At 54.5% G+C, this 23,984-nt stretch overlaps 1 protein-coding gene across 1 annotated transcript; it reads left to right on the plus strand.

Moving 5' to 3' along the window:
* The first annotated feature begins 1,691 nt into the window (after positions 1 to 1,691).
* MDFI (MyoD family inhibitor) lies at positions 1,692 to 22,160 on the plus strand. The gene is made up of 4 exons (XM_077190640.1): positions 1,692 to 1,807; positions 16,080 to 16,454; positions 21,112 to 21,321; positions 21,904 to 22,160. Exons 1-4 carry the CDS (start codon positions 1,738 to 1,740, stop codon positions 22,158 to 22,160), a joined length of 912 nt encoding a protein of 303 aa, XP_077046755.1. The 5' UTR covers positions 1,692 to 1,737.
* The last annotated feature ends 1,824 nt before the right edge of the window (positions 22,161 to 23,984 follow it).

Genomic DNA, 23,984 nt, shown 5'->3' on the forward strand with positions numbered 1-23,984 from the left:
CTGATTTACCACAGCTCTGATACCAGCTCTACTCTTAGAATTTCAATCTGAACCCTGCTCCCCCTCCAGCGAGGAGCTCCCAGGGCTTTCCCCCAGCTCCAGCTGGAACAGGAGCTGAAACTCCAGAGGGCAAAATCCAGCAGGGCTTGAGCCCAAGGGCAGGGAGTGAGAGAGTGACAGAGGGACAGAGTGACAGAGGGACAGAGTGACAGAGTGACAGAGGGACAGAGGGACAGAGGGACACTGTGACAGTCCCTGCTGCTGCTGCTGGGCCGTGGCCTCTCCCTGCGGTGCCTCACAGCCCCGTGCTCTCAAACACAGGGAAACACAGGAAAAAGCAGCAGTGGGATTGAAAACAGCCCCACAAACATCCCACCGGCTCCTCGTGACGCTCGGCACGGGGACAAATCCTCGTGGGGCCCTGCGGGGACACGGCCCCGGGGCGAGAAGTGAATTCCAGGCTGGTTTGGGATCTGCTGCTGCTGCCCCAGCCCGGGCTCCTCGGTGCTCCCAGTGACTCTGTGACTCTGTGACACTGTGACACTGTCACCACTGATCCCAGCATCGCCCCAGGGAGCCGAACCTCATTTTCCAGCTGGGGAAACTGAGGCAGGGAGGGGTGGGGGAGGTAGAGGAGTTCACGGGACACGGCAAGGAGTGAGGGAATAAAGGTCCCGCTTGGGTTCCGTGCCTGGGGGAGAGTGGGGAGGATGGAGCACACACCTGGGGGGCTCTAACGCTCATCTGGGGCTCCGACACCCACCTGGGGGGCTCCAACACCCACCCAGGGCTCCAACACCCACCCAAGGGGTCCAAACACTCACCCAAAGGGCTCTAACACCCATCTGAGGGGTCCAAACGCCCACCCGGGGGCTCCAACACCAATCTGAGGGGTCCAAACCCGGGTTCCAACACCCATTCAGGGGGTCCAGACACCCACCTGGGGGGGCTCCAACACCCACCCAGGGCTCCAACACCCACCCAGGGCTTCAACACCCACCCAAGGGATTCAAACGCCCACCCGAGGGGGTCCAACACCCATCTGAGGGGTCCAAACACCCACTCAAGGGCTCCACCACCCACCCAAGGGGGTCCAAATCCCCACCCAAAGGGGTCCAAACACCCACCCGAGGGGATCCAACACCAACCTGGAGGTTGAAACACCCACCCAAGGGGTCCAACACCCACCCAAGTGGTCAAAACACCCACCCGGGGGGCTCCAACACCCACCCGAGGGGTCCAAGCCCCCACCCGGGGCCCCGGGCCCGGCTCAGCCCCGCTCTCCCCCCGCAGTTTCCCCTCATGGGGACGCAGCCCCGCGCCGGGAGCTCGGCCCAGCCGCGCAATCCCAGCTCCGAGGCCGGCCCTGGAGCCACCTCCGCCTGCCCCGCGCCTCTCCCCTCTCCCGGCGCCGCTCCAGCCTCCAGCAGCAGCTCCGGGAGCGCGGCTTGGCCGCGGCTTCGCGCTCCCAACCGCTTTTTTTTTTCTTTTTTTTTTTCTTTTTTTCTTTTTTTTAATTCGATTTTTTTTCCTCTCTCTCTTTTATTTTTTTTTTTTAATTTTATTTTTATTTTTGGAAGGGATTGGCGCAGACAAAGCCCCGGAGCGGAGCCCAGCCCAGCGGCGGGGCCGGGGGATGCGGGGCGGGCGCGGGGGCGGGCGCGGAGCCCCGCGGGGCCCCAGGTGAGCGGGACGGGACCGGGCCCCGCTCCGAGCCCCGGGAATCCTCCCGCACCCATGTCCCGGCCCGGCAGCCCCCGGCCGAACCGCCCGGAGCAGCCCCGAACCGAAGCGGGGCCGCCGCCAGGTACGGGGGGATATGGGGGGCATATGGGGGGGAGCGAGGCTGGAGGGGGTGAGTGCTGTGTGCTCACCGGGAAGGCTTTGGGATCACTGGAAAGGCTCTGGGATCCCAGGGAAGGTTTTGGGATCCCGGGGAAGGTTTTGGGACCCCAGGAAAGTTTTTGAGATCCCAGGGAAGGTTTTGGGTTCGCATGCAAGGTTTTGAGATCGCATGCAATGTTCCGGGATCCTGTGCGAAGTTTTGGGATCCTGGGGACGGCTGTGAGGTCCCAGGGAAAGTTTTGAGATCCCAGGGAAGGTTTTGGGATCCCAGGGAAGGTTTTGAGATCCCAGGGAATGCTTTGGGATCGCACGCAATGTTTTGGGATCCTGCGCAAAGTTTTGGGATTCCAGGGAACGCTGTGGGATCCCGGGAAAGGTTTTGGGATCGTGGAGAAGGTTTTGGGATGGCACGCAAGGTTTTGGGATCCCAGGGAAGATTTCGGGATCCCATGCAAGGTTTTGGGATGCCAGGGAAGGGTCCGGGGTCCCGGGTGGGTGTGTGCACAGTGGGGTGCGTGCGGGGCTCCCGGGGTGCATTTTTGGGGCACCGGCTGCAGTTTGGGGCCGCGGGGATGCAAAGCTGGGCACGGGCAGGGCAGGAGGGGCTGGGGCTGGGCAGGGGGCAGCGTGGGGGGGGCGTCAGGAGGATTTTGGGGAGGGGGAGAACGGATGGCAGAGCGCCTGTGCGAGGGGTGTGAGCACTGAGCGTGTGTGTGTGTGCCCCTGGCAGCGTTTGGGGCGATTGTGAACATTTGAGTGTGTGTGTGTGCAGGGTTTGAACATCTGAGTGTGTGTGAGTGCAGGATTTGAATATCTGAGTGTGTGTGTGAGCCCCTGGCAGTGTTTGGGGGTGATTGTGAGCATCTGAGTGTGTGTGTGTGCAGGGTTTCAACATCTGAGTGTGTGTTTGTGCCCCTGGCCATGTTTGGGTGTGAGTTTGGGTGTGTTTCTGCAGGATTGTGAACATCTGAGTCTGTATTTGTGCCCCTGGCTGTGTTTGGGGGTGATTGTGAACATCTGAGTGTGTGTTCATGCACGATTGTGAATGTTCGAGTGTGTGTTTCTGCCCTTGGCAGTGTTTGGGTATTACTGTGAGCATGTGAGGCTGTGCTGGTGCCCCTGGCCCTGTTTGGGTGTGAGTTTGGGTGTGTTTGTGTGTGATTGTGAACATGTGAGTGTGTGTTTGTGCCCCTGGCCGTGTTTGTGTGTGATTGTGAACATGTGAATGTGTGTTTGTGCCCCTGGCCGTGTTTGTGTGTGATTGTGAACATGTGAGTGTGTGTTTGTGCCCCTGGCAGAGTTTGTGTGTGTCTGTGTGTGATTGTGAACATGTGAGTGTGTGTTTGTGCCCCTGGCTGTGTCTGTGTGTGATTGTGAACATGTGAGTGTGTGTTTGTGCCCCTGGCTGTGTCTGTATGTGATTGTGAACATGTGAGTGTGTTTGTGCCCCTGGCCGTGTTTGTATGTGATTGTGAACATGTGAGTGTGTGTTTGTGCCCCTGGCTGTGTCTGTATGTGATTGTGAACATATGAGTGTGTGTTTGTGCCCCTGGCAGAGTTTGGGTGTGTCTGTGTGTGATTGTGAACATGTGAGTGTGTGTTTGTGCCCCTGGCCGTGTTTGGCTGTGTTTGTATGTGTTTTTGAACATGTGAGTGTGTGTTTGTGCCCCTGGCCGTGTTTCCCGTGCTGTGTTTGTGTGTGAGCTCAGCAGCTGCCGGGACCCGCCGGGATTTCGGTCCCAAACTCTGCCGCAGTTTCTGTCCCGGTGCCAAACGCAGGGAGCAGCCGGGGAGGGGGGTGGGAGTTAAACCCCCCCGGGCATGGGGGCTGCTCTGGGGGCGTTGCAGGGATCAGAAATGGGCGGAAATTTGGGGGAATCCTCACAGCTGAGCCCCCCAGAGCCCCTCTGGCCCTGCCAAGCTTCACGTGCATTGAAAACTGCATTAAAAACTGCATTAAAAACTGCATTAAAAACCCCAGGGAGAGACTAAAACCCACCCGAGCAGGAGGCTGCAGGAGCACACCGTGCTCTGTCAGGCCAAACACAAAAGGGGGTGAATCCAGGCCGGGAGCAGCTCCCAAAACCCCCAAATTCCCCAAAATTCGGGGGCCAGGCTGAGCAGAGCGGGATCGGCACAGCTGGACCGGCCCCTGCTGGCTCTGGAGAATTCATCCTCCTGTTCTCTCCCCCTGCTCCTGCAGCTGGACGAGCTCTGCTCCAAACTCAGCCCCAAAGAGCCCCTGCAGCAGCTGCACTCCCTGGATGATTTCCCTGCATTTCCTTCCTTTTCCAGGTGGGAAATGATGGGCTGGGAATGCAAAGAGATTTTTGCAAGGGGCTCGTCCCCAGCCCAGCTCTGCTGAGCTCCTGTACCAGCAGCTGCGGGGGGGGATTTCAAAAAGTGGCTTCAAAATCGGTCAAATGCTCTGGGGGAAATTATTTTGGAGCTTTTCTGCCTTTCCTGTGGCCACAGCAGAGCTGTGGGTGGGCAGAGCGTGGTTCAGCTCCCAGGTGAGCTGGTGGCCTGAGCAGGAGCGCTGGGACCTGACTGGGGACATCTGTGAGGGCCCAGTTTGGTCTTCCCAAGCTTAAGGGGCATCAGAGAGTGCCCAGTTTGGTTTTCCCATCTTGGAGGGGCATCCATGAGTGCCCAGTTTGGTTTTCCCAAATTTAAGGGGCATCTGTGAGTGCTCAGGTCAGTGTTCCCTGTTGGAGGGACGTCCATCTGTGCCCAATTTGTTGTTCCCAAGTTTAAGGGGCATCCATCTGTTCCCAGTTTGGTTTTTCCCATCTTGGAGGGGCATCCCTGAGTGCCCAGTTTGGTGTTCCCAAATTTAAGGGACATCCATCAGTGCCCAATTCGGTGTTCCCATCTTGGAGGGGCATCTGTGAGTGCCCAATTTGATGTGTCCCTGTTGGGGACCTCTTGTCCCTGTTCCCTGTTGGAGGGGCAGCCATGAATGCCCAGTTTGGGCTTCCAAAATTTAAGAGGTATCTGTGAGTGCCCAGTTCTTTGTTCCCAAATTTAAGGGCCATCCATCAGTGCCCAATTTGGTTTTTCCATCTTGGAGGGGCATCCCTGAGTGCCCACTTTGGTCTTCCAAAATTTAAGGGGCATCCATGAGTGCCCAATTTGGTGTTCCCACCTTAGAGGGGCATCCGTGAGTGCCCAATTTGATGTGTCCCTGTTGTCCCTGTCCCCTGTTGGAAGGGCAGCTATGAGTGCCCAGCTTGGTATTCCCAAATTTAAGGGACATCCATCAGTGCCCAATTCCATTCTCCCATGTTTCAGGGCCATCCCTGAGTGCCCAGTTTGGTGTTCCCAAATTTCAGGGCCATCCATCAGTGCCCAATTCCATTCTCCCATATTTCAGGGCCATCCCTGAGTGCCCAGTTTGGTGTTTCTGTGTTAGAGGAGCGTCCATCAGGGGCCAGTTCAGTTTTCCCAGGCTGAAGTGGCCTCACCTCCATCCCAAACCGTCCCAAAGCCCCCTCCTCTTCCTCATTTCCCCCAGAGCTGAGTGTGAGCTGAGCAGAGCTGGCCCAGGCTTCCCCCCCCCTTTACAGTGTGGGGAGGGTGAGGGGCTCTGCCAACTCCCCCTGCCCTGCTCCAGAGCCTTCATCCCCCCCTGCTTCCTCCTCCAGAGCCTTCATCCCCTCCTGCCTCCTCCTCCAGAGCCTTCATCCCCTCCTGCCTCCTCCTCCAGAGCCTTCATCCCCTCCTGCTTCCTCCTCCAGAGCCTTCATCCCCTCCTGCCCCGCTCCAGAGCCTTCATCCCACCCTGCCTCCTCCTCCAGAGCCTTCATCCCACCCCTCCAGAGCCTTCATCCCCTCCTGCCCTGCTCCAGAGCCTTCATCCCCCCCTGCCCTGCTCCAGAGCCTTCATCCCATCCCTGCCCTGCTCCAGAGCCTTCATCCCCTCCTGCCCTGCTCCAGAGCCTTCCTCCCATCCCTGCTTCCTCCTCCAGAGCCTTCATCCCATCCCTCCAGAGCCTTCCTCCCATCCCTGCCCTGCTCCAGAGCCTTCATCCCCCCCTGCTCCTCCTCCAGAGCCTTCATCCCATCCCTGCCCTGCTCCAGAGCCTTCATCCCCCCCTGCTCCTCCTCCAGAGCCTTCATCCCATCCCTGCCCTGCTCCAGAGCCTTCATCCCCCCCTGCTCCTCCTCCAGAGCCTTCCTCCCACCCCTCCAGAGCCTTCATCCCATCCCTGCCCTGCTCCAGAGCCTTCATCCCCTCCTCCTCCTCCTCAGGAGCAGCTCTGTGCTCCCCATCCCAAGCCCTGGCTCTCCCTCCTCCCTTCCCCGTGTGGTTTTGGGGACGAGTGTGTCACAGGGTGTCTGTCAGTCTGTCTGTCTGTCCCTGTGACACTCAGGAGCAGAGCCCTGGTGGCTTGGGCTGGAGCCAGCAGCTCTGTCACGCAGCCCGGAGCCTGGGAATTCTCTCTCCATTCCCTTTCCCAAGTTTTACAAACCAGCCTGGCTCATTGGGATCCTCCCCACCCCACCCCAGGCTGGGGAATAAACGGGGAAACTGAGGCACAGAGGGGGGGGGGGGGGGGTTGGCCCAGCTCAGGTCCCCAGCTGGACACGGAGCTTTTTCTGCTTTTTTTTTGCTTTATTTTTGCTTTTTTTTCCCCCCAACAAAATTTCATTCCCTGGCATCTCCAGAGATGGGGCTGGGTGCCACCACAGCCCCTCCCACCCAGCAGGGACGGGGACATGGCAAAGCAAGGCCTGAAATAGCCACAGGTAGTTTGGGAGAGGAGAGTCTGTCTGTCTGTCTGTCTGTCTGTCTGTCCTGGTGATTATTTTTTAGAGGAATTAGCAGAAAACAGGAGGAAAAAACAGGATTTTTTTTTTTTTTTGGCTTGGTGAGATGATTCTTCCTTCAGAGAGAGGGGGAGCAGGGGAAGCAGGAGAGGCTCTTTCCTCTTCCTCCTCTTCCTCCTCTTCCTCCTCTTCCTCCTCTTCCTCCTCTTCCTCCTCCTCCTCCTCCATGTGAAGATGGACACAAATCCATCTCCAGAAGCAGAACCTGTGTTTGAAATGAGCAAGAGCTGCTCATTCCCACCTCCCTTTTCCCTTCCCAGAGGGGACATTTGCCACCCTCGTGTCCCCATCCACGTCCCCAATCCCTGCCTGTGTCCCAGCTGTCCCAGCTCAGGGCTTGGCACACACATTTCCTTTAATTCCCTTAATTTTTTCTGTCTGTTCCCAAGGATTTTGCCCTGAGGTGTAAGAGGAGGCGTGCCCAGCCCCAAACACGAAACTTTCAGCCCAAATCACGAAATACTCAGCCCCAAACACGAAATATTCAGCCCCAAACATGAAATATTCAGCCCCAAACATGAAATATTCAACCCCAAACATGAAATATTCAGCCCCAAACATGAAATATTCAGCACCAAACACAAAATAGCCCCAAGCATGAAATATTCAGCCCCAAACACGAAATATTCAGCACCAAACACAAAATACTCAGCCCCAAGCATGAAATACTCAGCCCCAAACATGAAATATTCAGCCCCAAACATGAAATATTCAGCCCCAAACACCAAACATTCAGCCCCAAACACAAAATCTTCAGCCCCAAACATGAAATATTCAGCCCCAAACACGAAATATTCAGCCCCAAACATGAAATATTCAGCCCCAAACATGAAATAATCAGCCCCAAACACCAAACATTCAGCCCCAAACACCAAACATTCAGCCCCAAATACGAAATATTCAGCCCCAAACACCAAATATTCATCCCCAAAAGTAGCCCTGGGGTGCCCCAAACTGGGAATTCTCAGCAAAAATCGAGGCCACCTCACTCTGGAACCTTTTACTGAGGCTGTCCTGTTCTGGGAGAGGGGTAGGAACAAAGAAAAAACCCATCCAAAATCAAAATAAATGGGTTTTTTTCCTTGTCTCAGCACTGATTTAAATGCAGGATTGCAGATCGCACGCAGCCATCCTCAAAGTGCAAAGAGCCCCTCCCGAAAAAAAAGCCCTGAAAGAAACAAAAATGTATTTTTTTTACCCCACAGAAAGACCTTTTTTTGCAACATTTCTGGTTTTTCTTTCCAAGTTTTTTTTTTCTTGTCAGCTCCCGAAAACGCTTGGCTGGTGTTTGTTCTTTGAGCAATGCAAAACTTACCAAGAAAAAGAAAAGAAACATGAGGAGAAAAAAAAAAAAAAAAAGAAAAAAAAATAAAAGCAGATTTCTGGCTTTTTTCAAAGTTTCTGGGTTTGAGCAAAACAAAGCTGGGCCTTGGGGCTGTGCTGCCCCTGCTCCTGCTCCAAATCCTGATTGAATTTCCTTGGAAAGCTCCTGCCTGGGAGCTGCAGAAACCCAAACCCTGCTCGGGGCATTTGCTGCAGTTCTGGTGATTTTGTCCCAGATTTTTCCATGCCTGGAGTTCCCCCCTCTGTGGGATGGGCAGCAGGAGAGCCCCAAAATCCCTTCCCGTGCCCCAAAAAATGGGGAATTTTGGGGGTCTGTGCATGGGAGAAACCCCGGCCTACAGAGAGTTCCGGGCTCCATCTCCACAGAATGTTTTTTGAGGGGAAAATCCCATTTTCCTGCCTCAGTTTCCCCACTAATTGAGGCAGGAAAATCCCATTTTCCTGCCTCAGTTTCCCCACTAACTGAGGCATTTTTTTAAGGAAAATCCATGGAGCTCAGGGAAGGAGTGACGGGCCCTGGTTTCAATCTGTGCTGGGATGAAAGGGGCTGGAAAAATGCAGATTATTGAGCAGCTCCCCTTGATCCCCTCCTCAATTAACTTTTATTTTTAAGGACTTAGGTGGGGAAGACACCATTTTTTTCCCCCTGGCAGGACCTGTGCTGGTTTAACCCCCAAGGTTACCCAATTACCAGCCTGGCTTGGGCCTTAATTACTCCCTCCATCATTTCTCCCTGCTCCTTAATTCCCAGAATCTCCCTGGATCTGATAGGCCTCACCTCTGCTGCTTTCCAGGCTCCAGGGATAATTGCTTTTCCTTGAGGACACCTAGGATTTCCTCCTGTGTCCTTCCTCCCATGATTTCCCAGATTTTCCATTTTTTTGGGGGAGTTATCCTGCCCCAGCTGCTCCTCAAACTCGAATTCAATCCCAGTCTGGGTCTTTTTCCTGTTGTTTTCCCATTGTTTTCCCCCATTCTCTGTCCCCACAGCGTGTTTGGGATGGTTTATGTTGGATTTGGGATGGTTCATGTTGGATTTGGGATGAGGATGGGTGCTGAGAGATGAGGAAAGGAACCAGCTTTGTGTCCTGGGAAGTTTTGTTGTCCCTTTTTTCCACTCCAGGCTTAAAAATTCCCCCTTCCCCTGCAGCTCCACACTGCAATGGTGCCTTAATACCTGTAAAATGTAAATGTATTTACATTAAATCAGTTTTTGCTGCATAAGGAATCATTCCTCCCAAATTGCTGCAGTGTGGGAAGAGGCAAAGCTGGAGCTGTGATTTGGGGTCCAACTCAAATTCAATCCCAGTCTGGGTCTTTTCCCTGTTGCTTTCCCATTGTTTTCCCCATTCCCTTTGTGTTTGGGATGGTTTATGTTGGTTTTGGGATGGTTTATGTTGGATTTGGGATGAGGATTGGTGCTGAGGATGAGGATGAGGAAAGGAACCTGCTCCTTCCCAGCTTTGTATCCTGGGAAGTTTTGTTGTCCCTTTTTTCCACTCCAGGCTTAAAAATTCCCCCTTCCCCTGCAGCTCCACACTGCAATGGTGCCTTAATACCTATAAAATGTAAATTTATTTACATTAAATCGATTTTTGCTGCATAAGGAATCATTCCTCCCAAATTGCTGCAGTGCCAGAGGTGCTTCTTGCAGGGAATTCCTGTTTTGTCTCTCCTGAAGCCCCTTGTAGGAGCAATTCTCCCATTAATTTGGTTTGGCAGGAGCTGGTTGGAGCCAGGAGCACCTTGCAGGGATGGGATTTGTGGGGACACCCACCTGGAACTGGGGTTTTGTCACCCAGGTCCAACTCCCAGCAGGGATGGACTGGATGGACCCGGCTGGTCCTGGCCTGCCTGGCCCCAAAACCCCTCCCTCCCTTCCCACCCAAACTCTATAAATAACAAATAACAACAACTCCCAGCCTGCTGAGCTGTTTGGGGTTTTTGTGGGTATTTTTTTTTTTGTGCTTTGTTTTGCTTTTCGTGCATTTAGGAAGTCACTTTTCATGGAAACCACTTTGTTTTTTGACTGCATTCCTCGCTGTTCCTGTTTATCCAAAGCTTTGCCCAGGTGAGGCCAAAGGTTTTCCAGGTGGGAAGCGAAGCTGGGCTGGATCTTGGGCATCTCCCCTGCAGCAATTTGGGAGGAATTATTCCTTTTGCAGCAAAACCTGATTTAATGTAAATACATTTACATTTTATAGGTATTAAGGCACCATTGCAGTGTGGAGCTGCAAGGGAAAGAGGAATTTTTAAGGGACAACAAAACTTCCCAGGACACAAAGCTGGTTCCTTTCCTCATCTCCCAGCACAAATCCTCATCCCAAATCCAACATAAACCATCCCAAAACCAACATAAACCATCCCAAACACGCTGTGGGGACAGAGAATGGGGGAAAACAATGGGAAAACAACAGGAAAAAAAGCCCAGACCGGGATTGAATTTGAGTTTGGACCCCAAACCACAGCTCCAGCTTTGCCTCTGGGGTTCTGGGCAGTGCAGGAAGGGAGAAGGGAACCCCCAGATTTTGCTGTGCTGTGGCTCCTGTTTGTGCTCCCTCCAGGATGCTGCTCCTGCCTTTTGTTTGTGCAGCTCTTTGGGAATGCTGAGCTCAGGAATTCCCACTGGGAGCACAAAGATCTTTTCCACAGAAGCTCCTGCATCCCCCAGAGGGATGTAGAAACTTTGGAATTTGCAGGAATTCTGCAGTTCCAGCCATGAACTTCCAGTTTCTTTCCATCTCTCCTCTCTCCTGTCCTGTTCTCCCACCCCCCTGATGGATTTTGGAGCTCCCTGGTGTCTCAGGACTTCCATGACTGATGGATTTGGACTTTGGGATCGGGGACAATAATCAGAAAATCGGCTCCATGTGCGTGTCCTGGGCTTGGCCAGAGAAAGCAGCCCCACATTTATCACTTTGCTGATCTCTGGTACCTTGGGGCAGTGCTGTGATTTATTGAGGTTATTGGTTTTGGAATGCCTCGTTACCTCTGTTCCCAAAATCCAGAGCTCTGAGCTGCTCTCCCACATCTCCCTTTTGCTCCTCCAGGACTCATCCCGGGCTCTGAGGAGGATTTGCCCTGGCCAGAAAGGGTTTGAAGTGCAGGAGTTTTGGGGAAAAGTCAGAGATGTCCCATCCCAAGGGCTGCCTGGCCTCAGGGTTCGGCCCAGGCTCACAATTGGTTTTAAACCTGATGGATTCAGGTCAAGCCTGGTCCTGTTCTGGGGGCAGCAGGGAGGAGGCATCCAGGGGAGGCTCAGCTTGGCAGGGACTGGGGAATTTAAAGGAGAGGGAGCTGTGGGATGAGCCTGGTGATGGAAGGGCCTGTTCAGCTCCTCCTGTGCCAGCAGAGCTGCGGCCTCTGCCTGGGGGCGTTTGGGAGCTGCTGCTCCAGCATTGCCCAAAGCATTCCCTGTGCCTTTCCCAAAGCATTCCCTGTGCATTTCCCAAAGCATTCCCTGTGCCCTTCCCAAAGCATTCCCTGTGCATTTCCCAGGGCATTCCCTGTGCCTTTCCCAGGGCATTCCCTGTGCCTTTCCCAAAGCATTTCCCAAAGCATTCCCTGTGCCTTTCCCAAAGCATTCCCACTGCCTTTCCCAGGGCATTCCCTGTGCCTTTCCCAGAGCATTCCCTGTGCCTTTCCCAGGGCATTCCCTGTGCCTTTCCCAAAGCATTGCCTGTGCCTTTCCCAAAGCATTCCCTGTGCCTTTCCCAAAGCATTCCCACTGCCTTTCCCAGGGCATTGCCTGTGCCTTTCCCAGGGCATTCCCTCTGCATTTCCCTGGGTATTCCCTGTGCCCTTCCCAGAGCATTCCCTCCTCATTTTCCTGAATATTCCCCCTCCTTTTACCTGGGCATTCCCTGTGCCCTTCCCAGTGCCTTTCCCGGGGCATTTCCTCTGCCTTTCCCTGGGCATTCTCTCTGCACTGCTCAGGGCATTCCCCCTGCATTTCCCATTCCCTGTGCCCTTCCCAGAGCATTCCCTCTTCATTCCCTCTTCATTCCCTGTGCCCTTCCCAGAGCATTCCCTCTTCATTTCCCTGAACATTCCCCCTGCATTTCCCATTCCCTCTGCCTTTCCCTGATCATTCCCTCTTCATTTCCCTGATCATTCCCTCTTCATTTCCCTGAACATTCCCCCTGCATTTCCCCCTGGATCCCGATGGGCAGGGAGCTGTGGGGTCTGTGCTGACCCCACACTTGCCCAGCTTCTCCCAGCCCCTCCCTGGGTCCTTCCCCACCCCATCCCCGCATTCAGCCCGTGGGATGCGAGGCTGTGTGAGGCAGGGAAGGATCAGCTCGCCCAAACTTCATTCCTGGCTATTTCTGTCCCTCTCCTGGCCAGCTTGTTCCCGGGGGAGTTAATTTAATTGCCACCTTCCTCCCTGCCTGCCTGTGGTTGTGTGTGAGCCCTTGTGCAGGGTAATTACAAGTGTGAAGTGGGCACAGCAGGGATGAGCCTGGGCTCCATCCCAGTTGGAGAACAGCCTGGATATCCCTGTGGATCCACCCAGCCAGGGCTCCAGCCTGTCCCTGTCCCCAGGAATGGGCACAGAGGGGCAGGGACATCTCAGGGTCTCTCACTGCTCACATTGACCCCGAGAAAAGTTCCTGAGTCTCTTTTCCCAGCCCAGTGCTTGAAGAAGGAGTCAGGGCTCTTCATTTCTCGGTCTCAAGGTTGTTTATTGTTCCTTATCTATAAAAAATTTTCTCCTGCCCTGCTGAGGTCCATCCAGCAGGACAGTTCCAGGCACTCTGCCTGCCTCCGGGGTGGTGTTATTTGGTGTTATATGGTCTTTATACTAAAAACTCCCTGTACAATATTTACAATTACTTTCCAATACCTATCACCTGTGTTAGACAGTGAGCTTCTATTCTAAACCAATCCAAAAGTGCCACCATCACAGCAGGAGATGGAGGCCAAGAAGAAGAAGGAGAAAGGCTGGACATGCCCAGTTCCCTCCATCTTGCCCCCTGAACCCCCATACCAAAAACCCCAAAATCTACTTTTCCACCCCGTGATAACTTCACTATTATTCTACTTAAACTGTTGTGGCTTTGCTGATCTTCATCTAAGGTTGGTGATTTGCTCCACAGGTCATAATCAAACCCACAGGGGCATTTTGGGCTCTGTGCCAGGATCTCTGAGCCCCCTGGCAGGGTCTGGGCTGCTCAGGACAGCCAGAGGGATGTGCTGGGTCCTGACACTGCACCTGATTTCCCAGCCCTTTTTCCCACAGGGAAGGGGATCTGGGGGTGATTTTCTGAGGGGTTTTAAGCCCTGGACACACTCAGGACATCTCACAGCAGAAACCAGAGCTCAGGGTTCACCTCTGCCTCCACTCAGAGCTCTTCATCTCTGGCATCCTTGGGGTGAGAGATCTCTTGCTTTTCCCCAAAACTCCTGCACCCCCAGCCCCTTCCTGGCCAGGGCAATCATCCTCATGATCCATTTCCCACACTCATGATCCATTGATCCATTTCCTCATGATCCATTGATCCATTTCCCTCATGATCCATTTCCCTCATGATCCATTGATCCATTTCCTCATGATCCATTGATCCATTTCCCTCATGATCCATTGATCCATTTCCCTCATGATCCATTTCCCTCATGATCCATTTCCCCATGATCCATTGATCCATTTCCCTCATCATCCATTTCCCTCATCATCCATTTCCCTCATGATCCATTTCCTACACTCATGATCCATTGATCCATTTCCTCATGATCCATTGATCCATTTCCCTCATGATCCATTTCCCACATTCATGATCCATTTCCTACACTCATGATCCAATGATCCATTTCCCACACTCATGATCCATTGATCCATTTCCCTCATGATCCATTCCCTCATGTTCCATTCCCTCGTGATCCATTTCCCACATTCATGATCCATTTCCTACACTCATGATCCATTGATCCATTTCCTCATGATCCATTGATCCATTTCCCTCATTATCCATTTCCCTCATGTTCCATTCCCTCGTGATCCATTTCCCACATTCATGATCCATTTCCCACACTCATGATCCATTGATCCATTTCCCTCATTATCCATTTCCCTCATGTTCCATTCCCTCGTGATCCATTTCCCACACTCATCCATCAGGATTTCACCTCTGCCTTTGGATCAGGGCTGGGCCATGCCAGAGGCTGTGGGTTTAACTCACCCCCTGCTCTCCTCACCTCTCATTTTGCTCTGGGCTTTCCAGAGCCATGGGAATGGCTTTTCTCCCATCTGGTGCTCAGGCTCCATTGGGATTTGGAGCCAATGCTGTTGTGCAGAATTCAGCAGGAGCTGCTGGGTTTCCCTTGGTTGAGCCCCAGAATCTCCTCAGCTGTGAGAGCTCTGTGTGAGCAGCGCTCTGTGCTGGGATGAGTTTTCCTTCCCAAAAACACCCCCCAGCACCCCAGGCTGGATCTGCACCCTGGGGAGGGCAGAGAGGGGAAACTGAGGCACGTGGGTGACTTTGGAGGGTGTTGTGGAGCAGAGCAGCATCACCCCAGGCTGGCTGCAGCATTTCCAGGCTCCTGCTGATCCTGGGGTGCAGCTGGAACCCCCCAGCTTCCCTCGTTTTCTCCTTTCAATAATACTGATATTTAATTATCCATAATTGCTCTCCTTACCTCCTTGGCTCTGCTGTGTGGGACCCTGGTTTTAGGGAGGATAATGAAGCATCCCAGGCCTTTTTCCCCCCCTCCCCTGCCCTCCCTGGCTGCTTGCAGGGCTCCTGTTCCAGCCAGGGCAATTATGGCTCTGTGCTCTGCCTCCCTCTGCCCAGCCTATAATTTAGTTTTATATAAAGCGTGTTCCAGCCCCTGTTGTGCAAGACCTCGCTATTCTGGGGGATGGGCAGAGGGCTGGGGGGGCTGGGGCAGCGTGGCACGGCCCTGAGCCCCCCCCGGGCACCCCTGGCACCCCAAATTCCCCATGGGAATTCAGCAGCTCTGAAGGTGGTCCTGCCTCCTCCTGCCTTTCTGCAAGGGGGTGTTTGGCACCAGGAGTCCTCCCATGGGGGATAACTCAGCTCCTTGCAGGATTTTCCTGCCCCACGGGGGGCTCCTGCAGGGGTTGGTGCTGCCCCGGAGTGCAGGAGGATGAGGGAGGTGGCAGCCAGCTCTGGCAGGGCACACAGTGGCCCTTTCATGGAAGGGGGATGAAAAATCCAGCTCTGGCCGCTGAGTGTAACCAGATCCCTTGGCTTTTTGGAGAAGGAATGTGAGAGCTCAGGGAGGCTGTTTGGGATGGTGCTGCAGCGGGGGGAGCAGCTGTGGGGTGGTGCAGCCCCAGTGCCCGTCCTGGGCTGCCCAAACCCCACCTGGTGCTTCCCTGGGGTGGCATCTCTTGGGTTCACCCCTGGGATTCATCCCTTGGGTTCATCCCTGGGTTCATCCCTTGGATTCGTCCCTGGGTTCATCCCTTGGTGGCATCCCTTGGATTCGTCCCTTGGGTGCTTCCCTTGGGTTCACCCCTTGGGTTCATCCCTTGTGTGGCATCTCTTGGGTTCATCCTTTGGGTTCATCCTTGGGTTCACCCCTTGGATTCATCCCTTAGATTCGTCCCTTGGGTTCATCCCTTGGGTTCATCCCTGGGTTCATCCCTTGGATTCGTCCCTTGGATTCGTCCCTTGGGTTCATCCTTGGGTTCACCCCTTGGGTTCATCCCTTGGGTTCATCCTTGGGTTCATCCCTTGTGTGGTATCTCTTGGACTCATCCTTTGGGTTCATCCTTGTGTTGATCCCTTGTGTTCATCCCTTGTGTGCATTCCTTGGGTTCATCCCTCAGGTTCATCCCTCGGGTTCATCCTTTGGGTTTATCTCATGGTGGCATCCCTTGGGTTCATCCTTGGGTTCATCCTTGGGTTCATCCCTTGTGTGCATCCCTTGGTGACATCTCTTGGGTGACATCCTTGTGTGCTGTGTGACACAGGGGAGCCCAAACCTCCTGCCCCGAGCCATGGGCAGTGTCTGGGGCAGGGCTGGGAGCTTGGCTGACCCAGGGCTCAGCTCTAACCCCATTTTCAGCTCTAACCCCTTTTCTCTTGCAGAGGTGCCTGAGCCCTCCCTCCCTGCCTCGAGGGGTCCCCGGTGCCTCGCCCGCCCCATGGTGCCAAAGAAGGAGAAACCCCTGGAAGGTGACAAACACCCAAAAGCCCTGGAAGGTGACAAATCCCCGAAACGCCTGGAAGGTGACAAATCCCCGAAGAAGGAGAAACCCCCGGAAGGTGATAAATCCCCAAAAGCCCTGGAAGGTGACAAATCCCCGAAACCCCTGGAACGTGACAAACACCCGAAAGCCCTGGAAGGTGACAAATCCCTGGAAGGTGACAAACCCCCGAAAGCCCTGGAAGGTGGCAAACCCCCGGCAGTGCTGACAAAAAGCCCCCGGGCCGAGCTCTGCGGTGCTCCTGAAGCTGTGACATGTGAGTGTTGCCCTCGGGACTCATCACAAAGCAGGGCAGAGGTGGGAGCCCGGCTCCTCCTCGCTTTGTTCCTCCCCACATCAAAGCCTGAACCGAGCCTGAGTCACCTGGAGAGGTGAAAGGGAAGGGCGGCTCCCGGGGTGGCTCCCGGAGCAGCTGGAGCTGCTTGGGAAGGGTTGGGGTTCTCTGGGGGGGTGTGGTGGGAAGGGGGATGAGCCTGCCTGGGAAAGGAGCATCCCCCAAAACCCCAAATGGGTGGAAGCTCCCCAGTCCCTTTACAAGGGGCGTTAGGTGGATGGAAGCTCCCCCGTCCCCTTCCGAGGGGTGGAAAGTTCTTGAAGCTCCCCAGTCCCTTTCCAAGGGGTGTAAAGTGGATGGAAGCTCCCCAGTGGGATGAGGGTGGCTGGGAACAGGGCTGCCCCTCCAGGGAGCAGGCAGGGAAGGGGAGAAGATGGGAAATGCAGGCTCTGCAGTGGGGAGAGCAGAGCACACAGCAAGGAGAGCAGAGCTCTCAGGGAGAGGAGAGCAGAGCTCACAGGGAGAGGAGAGCAGAGCTCAGAGGGGAGAGCAGAGCTCAGTGAGGAGAGCAGAGCTCAGTGAGGGGAGCAGAGCTCAGTGAGGAGAGCAGAGCTCACAGGGAGAGCAGAGCTCAGTGAGGAGAGCAGAGCTCAGTGAGGAGAGCAGAGCTCAGAGGAGAGAGCAGAGCTCAGTGAGGAGAGCAGAGCTCAGTGAGCAGAGCAGAGCTCAGAGGGGAGAGCAGAGCTCACAGGGAAAGCAGAGCTCAGTGAGGAGAACAGAGCTCAGAGGGGAGAGCAGAGCTCAGTGAGGGGAGCAGAGCTCAGTGAGGAGAGCAGAGCTCAGAGGAGAGAGCAGAGCTCAGTGAGGAGAGCAGAGCTCAGTGAGCAGAGCAGAGCTCAGTGAGGAGAGCAGAGCTCACAGGGAGAGCAGAGCTCAGTGAGGAGAGCAGAGCTCACAGGGAGAGGAGAGCAGAGCTCACAGGGAGAGCAGAGCTCAGCGAGGAGAGCAGAGCTCATTGAGGAGAGCAGAGCTCACAGGGAGAGCAGAGCTCTCGATTCCCGCGGCTGAGCCCTCGAGCAGCATCTGCGAGCTGGGCCGGCTGCCCACAGACATTCTGCACGCCTGAGTCACAGCACAGCCCTGCACGGCCCCCTCCCCAGCCCAGCCCAGCCCCTCACGGGCCCCGGGGCTGGGGGGGATTGGGGCACCCTCCCCCTGGTGAGCAGCATCACCTCTGCTGTGCCCGCTCCTCACCGCGCTGCTCTTGGAGGGGGTCACCATTGGTTTTTGGGGGTTATTCCCATTTTGGCAAGCCCTGGGGAACACATTTAGGCTCTCCCATGGGATGGGGGCATTCCTGTGCCAGCCTGGCTCGTGCAGGCTCAGGAGGAACCGGGCAGAAAAGGCTGGAGGGTGCAGGGTGAGGTCTGTGCCCACCAATGCCAGGATTGGCCCCTCTGAGCTCAGCTCTGTGCTCAGATCCAGTTTTGCAGCATTTTGGAGCACTGGGGTTGCAGGTTTGGCATTCTGTGTGTTGAGCTTCAGGCAGGAGCAGCAGACCCAGGTGGCCACAACATTCCAAGCCCTGGCAGTGGCTCGAGCAGGGGGACCCCGGTGATGCTGCCCTGGGACAGCCTGAGGGGATCCAGGAGCATCACCTCCATGGGAAACCCAAAGTTTTGGGTTTCAGGTTACAGGTTACAGACATCCAGGAGGTTTTTGGTTATTAAAGAGCTGTAGACAGGCAGTTTTCCCCAAAATCCTCCTTTCCAGGCCCGGTCCCCCCACTCCTGCATTACTGGGGAGCTGAAGGTGCCTCTTTTAGCAAAGCTTTGTCCTCGTGTCCTAAAAAAATTGGAAGCTATTTTCCCTAACTTTGAGGGGGGCATTCCTGGCTGCCTTTGGCTGCCCCTGGCCGGAGCCAGAGCGTGATTTTGATTTACAAACAGTTTAATCTGAGGAATGCAGCGAAGTGGGGAGCGCCAAGTGCATCCTGCTGCAGTCCCAGACAATCCAGCTGCTGCCCCAGGCTGCTGCTGCTGCTGCTCTTGGCTCAGCCCCTGCCCAGCTCCCTGCAGGCTCAGCCCCTTCCTGGCACAGCTCTGGGCACCTCAGGGCGCACACAAGGCAGGAGAGGGCACTGCATGAGGGCACATAATGAACGAACACGCCGTGAGTGTCGCAGGCATCTTTTCATGAAAAATCCTTTCCTTAGCATTTTTCCTCCTGAGAAGCTGAGAGGCTTCAAGAACAAAATGTAACCAATGATTATCTGCTGCTGTGCGATGCAACAGGTGCATCTGGGATTGGCCCATGTGGTTGTTTTTAATTAATGGCCAATCACAGCCCAGCTGGCTTGGACACAGAGCCCGAGCTACAAACCTTTGTGATCATTCTTTTCTATTCTTAGCCAACCTTCTGATGAAACCTTTTCTTCTATTCTTTTAGTATAGTTATAATATATATCATAAAATAATAAATCAAACCTTCTGAAACATGGAGTCAGATCCTCGTCTCTTCCCTCAACATAAGACCCCTGTGAACACGGTCACACGAGATTTTTAGGAAGGGGAGACAATCCCAGTTTTATCCAAGACCTGTTTTGTGTCTCCCCAGTCCCCCACTCTCCTGCTCTCAGCCCGCTCTTCCCTCTCAGCTCTGGTTATTTTAAGTTCCCAGCGGGTGTCAAAGACCAAGCTCCCACTTTAACCTCCCTCTGCAGCCCAAGCCCAGCTCAGCCTGGTCAAACCAACCACTGGCACCATCCACTTGTGTCTTTCACCTTCCATCTGCTTTATTTTCACCTTCCACCCACTTTATTTTCACCTTCCATCTGTTTTATTTTGGTGGATGCAGGACAGGGGCCGCCTGTGCCCTGCACAGAAAGCAGCTCCTGTTCCCTGGTGCCAAGAGGTGCCTTTGCCCTCGAGCCTCTGCCCTGAATCATCCCTTGTTTACTGCCATGGGAGAGGAAAAGCAAAGTTTGGCTGAAGCACCACTAGACAGGGTTTTATTATTTTATTTTATTTTATTTTATTTTTATTTTTTATTTTATTATATTTTATTTTGTTTTATTTTATTTTATTTTAATTTTTTTTAATTTTATTTATTTTATTTTATTTTTTTTATTTTTTATTTTTATTTTATTTTTATATTTTACTTTATTTTATTATTTTATTTTATTATTTTCTTTTATTATTTTCTTTTATTTTTATTATTTTATTTTTTAATTTTTATTTTATTTTATTTTTATTATTTTATTATTTTATTATTATTTTATTTTATTTTATTTTATTTTATTTTATTTTATTTTATTTTATTTGTGGCCTTACTGAGGAGGATGATGGCTGCTGGAACCTTGTGCTGGTTCCCAGTGCTCTCCCAGGTGAGGGTGAGGAGGCAGCGTGGGGGCAGCAGGCAGGAGCGAGGGCTCTGGCAGGACACGGGGCTGCAGCAGGAGAGGCTGGAGGGAGGCACAGCCACAGAACTGAGTTATTTTCCTCCTCCTGCAGAGAAGTTCAGCCAGAGGTTGCCGAGACCTCAAGGAAGTGGCCGGTTCCTGCAGGCTGGGGAGAGGAGCGGCTGCTCTGCAGCGGTGCCTCATCTGCTGTGGCTCTGCAGAGGGCAGTGGGACACTCAGGAGCCCTGTCCAGCCCTGTCCAGCAGCCTTGGTGGCTTCATCCCTCCTGGCCCTGCAGGAACATCTCCTCCTTCAGGTCTTCCGATGAGTTTCAGCCCATCCTTCCTGACAAATCTTCATTTTTTGGTGGTTTTCCATCCCTTTCTCTCTCTGCAGCCTTTGCCTCCTTCCCTCCAGCCGCCTTTTCCACATCTCCTGTTCCATGTCCCTCACAGAATCACAGAATCACAGAATCACAGAATCACAGAAGGATGAGGTTGGAAGAGACCTCTCAGATCATCGAGTCCAACCTGTGCCCTCACACCTCAACCAGACTCCAGCAATTGCCATGTCCAGTCTTTATTTAAACACATCCAGAGGTGGTGATTCTACCACCTCCCTGGGAAGGGCATTCCAGTGCTTTATTATTCTTTTGGTGAAAAATTTCTTCCTAATATCCAACCTGTACCTTCCCTGACATAGCTTGAGACCATCTGTGGTGGGAAGAGATGAGAATCTTGACTCCATGTTTCAGAAGGCTGGTTTATTATTTTATGATTTTATGATATATATTCTATCAAAAGAAAATTATATACTAAAACTATACTAAAAGAATAGAAGAGAGGATTTCATCAGAAGGCTTGCAAGGAATAGAAAGGAATGGAATGATAATAAAATCTTGTGACTGACCAGAGTCCAAGACAGCCAGATTGTGATTGGCCATTAATTAAAAACAACCACATGACATTAATCAAAGGTGCACCTGTTGCATTCCACAGCAGCAGATAATCATTGTTTACATCTTGTTTCTGAGGCCTCTCAGCTTCTCAGGAAGAAAAAATCCAAGCAAAAGGACTTTTCATAAAATACGTCTGTGCCAACCTTCCCTTTGGACCATCCATCCTCCAGCTCACCCCGTGTCCAGCTGGGGACTGGATTCCCGTTTTCCCCTGGGATCTGGGCACACATTTCTCCCTCTGGAGAGGACAGGGGTGGTAACACTCTGCTTTTCCCTTCCAGGCCAGCCCCAGGTGGGGTCACCCCTGCAGTCCCCAGGTCCCTGCACGCAGCTGCTGCCCAACGGGGACGCGGGGAACGGGATCTGCCGGGCTGTGCCAAAACCACCCCGCAAGCTGCAGCCACACCACTCCATCAACAGCCAGGGCAGCAAGAAGAGCAAGGGCAGCTCCAAGTCGCCCTCTTCCCACATCCCCATTGAGGCGCAGGAAGGTACTGCTGAACCCTGGGGGTCTCTTTCCAGCTGATCTCCTTGGGCCCCTCGTCCCTTGGGATCTCTTGGGTGGCATCGTCCAACCCTGGGCTCGTCATCCCTTGGGATCTCTTGGTGGCATTCTCCAAACCCTGGACCCCTCATCCCTTGGGATCTCTTGGGTGTCACCCTCCAAACCCTGGGCCCCTCATCCCTTGGGATCTCTTGGTGGCATCCTCTGAGCCCTGGACCCCTCATCCCTTGGGATCTCTTGGGTGTAACCCTCCAAACCCTGGGCCCCTCATCCCTATGGATCTCTTGGATGTCACCCTCCAAACCCTGGACCCCTCATCCCTTGGGATCTCTTGGTGACACCCTCCAGGCCCAGTGGGACCCCTGGACCCTCCTGGCAGCCTCTGCAGGGTGGATGCTGAGTGGGGCCACCTCCTGTCCTCCAATTTCGGTTTCTCTCGAGGGCTGGGTGTTGATGGGGACCCTCTCCTGACCCCTTTTCCCCTCCCTTCCATGAATTCCCGAGGGAGCATTTCCACCCTCGGATGCTCCCCTAGCCTGACCTCGCCTCACCCCGTGTCCCTCCCCAGATTGCTGCGTCCACTGCATCCTCTCCTGCCTCTTCTGCGAGTTCCTGACCCTGTGCAACATCGTGCTGGACTGTGCCACCTGCGGCTCCTGCACCTCGGAGGATTCCTGCATCTGCTGCTGCTGCTGCAACTCGGGCGAGTGCGCGGACTGCGACCTGCCCTGCGACATGGACTGCGGCATCATCGACGCCTGCTGCGAGTCTGCCGACTGCCTGGAGATCTGCATGGAGTGCTGCGGGCTCTGCTTCTCCTCCTGAGGGCCCCTCTGGCCAGGGGGAGCTGCACCAGGAGCCCCCAGCTCTCCCACAGCGGGGAGGCTCTGGCTGGTCCCCGGGGAGACCTCGCGGAGGAAGAGGAGGAAGAGGAGGACAAAAGTGAATCCCCCGCTGGAATCCTCGTCCTTGGAGCGTGTCCTGCCCGGGGAAGGGTGAACCCAGAGGGCCACGGGGGCTCTGGTGGTGTCCTGGCCTGCTCTACCTCTGCCAGCACTGGGGGACAGTGGGAGCTTCCTGCCACCTGAGCCGAGAGCAGGAGTGCCCGTCACACAGAGCCACCCCAGCGCTGGGGACAGCCACCCTGCAGAGCCACCCTGGGGACAGCCACCCTGCAGAGCCACCCCAGCATTGGGGACAGCCTGTCCCACACAGCCATCCCAGGGCTCGGCCTTGGGGACATCCAGTCCCTCAGAGCCATACCAGGGCCTGGCCTTGGGGACAGCCCATCCCATAGAGCCACCCCTGGACTGGGGACACCCATCCTGTAGAGCCACCCTGGGGCCTGGCCTTGGGGACAGCCCATCCTGCTGCCACCAGGCCAGGACAGCATTCCAGGGGGGTTACAGGGGTTGGCACGGAGCAGGGACATCACCAAGGCTGGGTGCCCTCTGGGCACTGGGACCACTGTGGGGTCCCAAAGTGGGGGACACGTCCTGCCAGTGTCCCCAGTGCCCAGGTTTGATGTGTCCCAAAGTGGGGGACACGTCCTGCCAGTGTCCCCAGTGCCCAGGTTTGATGTGTCCCAAAGTGGGGGACACGTCCTGCCAGGGCCCTGCCCTCGTGCCCAGCCTGGCTGCCAAGTGCAGTACCCACAGCCTGAGCCCCTCCTGGAGGGAGCTTTTCCTGCAGCTGTGTTGAGCTGTCACCAAGCTCTGTGTCCCCCTTGTGTCCCCCTTGTGTCCCCCATGTGTCCCAGGCATGTGGGGCACGGTGGCTGGGTTGGTGCCAAGTGACCCCAGCATTGCTGTCCCCATGCCACCACCCCAGGGACAGAGGTGGTGGCTGGGTGAGGGTGGCAGACACCCCCTGATGGGCTGGGCAGACGGGAAGGGAAGTGTCACGGTATTTTATAATTTTTTTTTGGTTCCTTTTTACTGTAAATAAAAGTCTTTCTTCATTTCTGACTGGCAGCTGGCCCAGCACGTGCTCTGCAGGGCACTCCCTGGGGACAGAGGCTCTGTGTCCCCAGTCCCTGCAGCCCATCCTGCTCCCAGCTGGCTTTGGGGACATGGGACAGGTCAGTGAAAGCCCCAGGGTGCTCCTGTCTGCTCCTTGTGCTGGGAAGGAAAATGCAAGAGGCTCCAGGGAACAGGTTGAGGTCCTGGAGTGCCCCAGCTCTCAGGACAAACCCTGGGGTCCACTGGGACAAACCCTGAGCTGCCCTGGGACAAACCCTGGCTCCTTGTCCCACCGTCCCTGGGATGTCACCTGCTCCACCAGCCCCAGGGCACAAATTCCCCAAATTAAAAAATAAATTACAGAAATTCCTGTGGAAGGGCTGGGGCTGGTGAGTTTGCTGCACTTGGAACTGGGGTGGTTTTGGCCACTCCTGTTCTGGTTGGGACCCCCACCCGTGCCAGGGACCACGACCCCACTCCAGGGTCTCGCTGCCCTTGGAAAGGCCTGGTTGGCCCAGCTCAGCTGCTGCCTGGGCTGCAGCTGAGCAAGGAGGGAAAAGCATTTTAAAAGTGAGGCCAAATGGGTCAGTTGGTCACAGTGACAAGGGCACAAACCCTGGCTCCTTGTCCCACCATCCCTGGGATGTCACCTGCTCCAGGCTGCTTCGCCAGCCCCAGAGCACAAATT

This window comes from Agelaius phoeniceus, chromosome 25, assembly GCF_051311805.1.
Source record: "Agelaius phoeniceus isolate bAgePho1 chromosome 25, bAgePho1.hap1, whole genome shotgun sequence".
NCBI classification, from domain to species: domain Eukaryota; kingdom Metazoa; phylum Chordata; class Aves; order Passeriformes; family Icteridae; genus Agelaius; species Agelaius phoeniceus.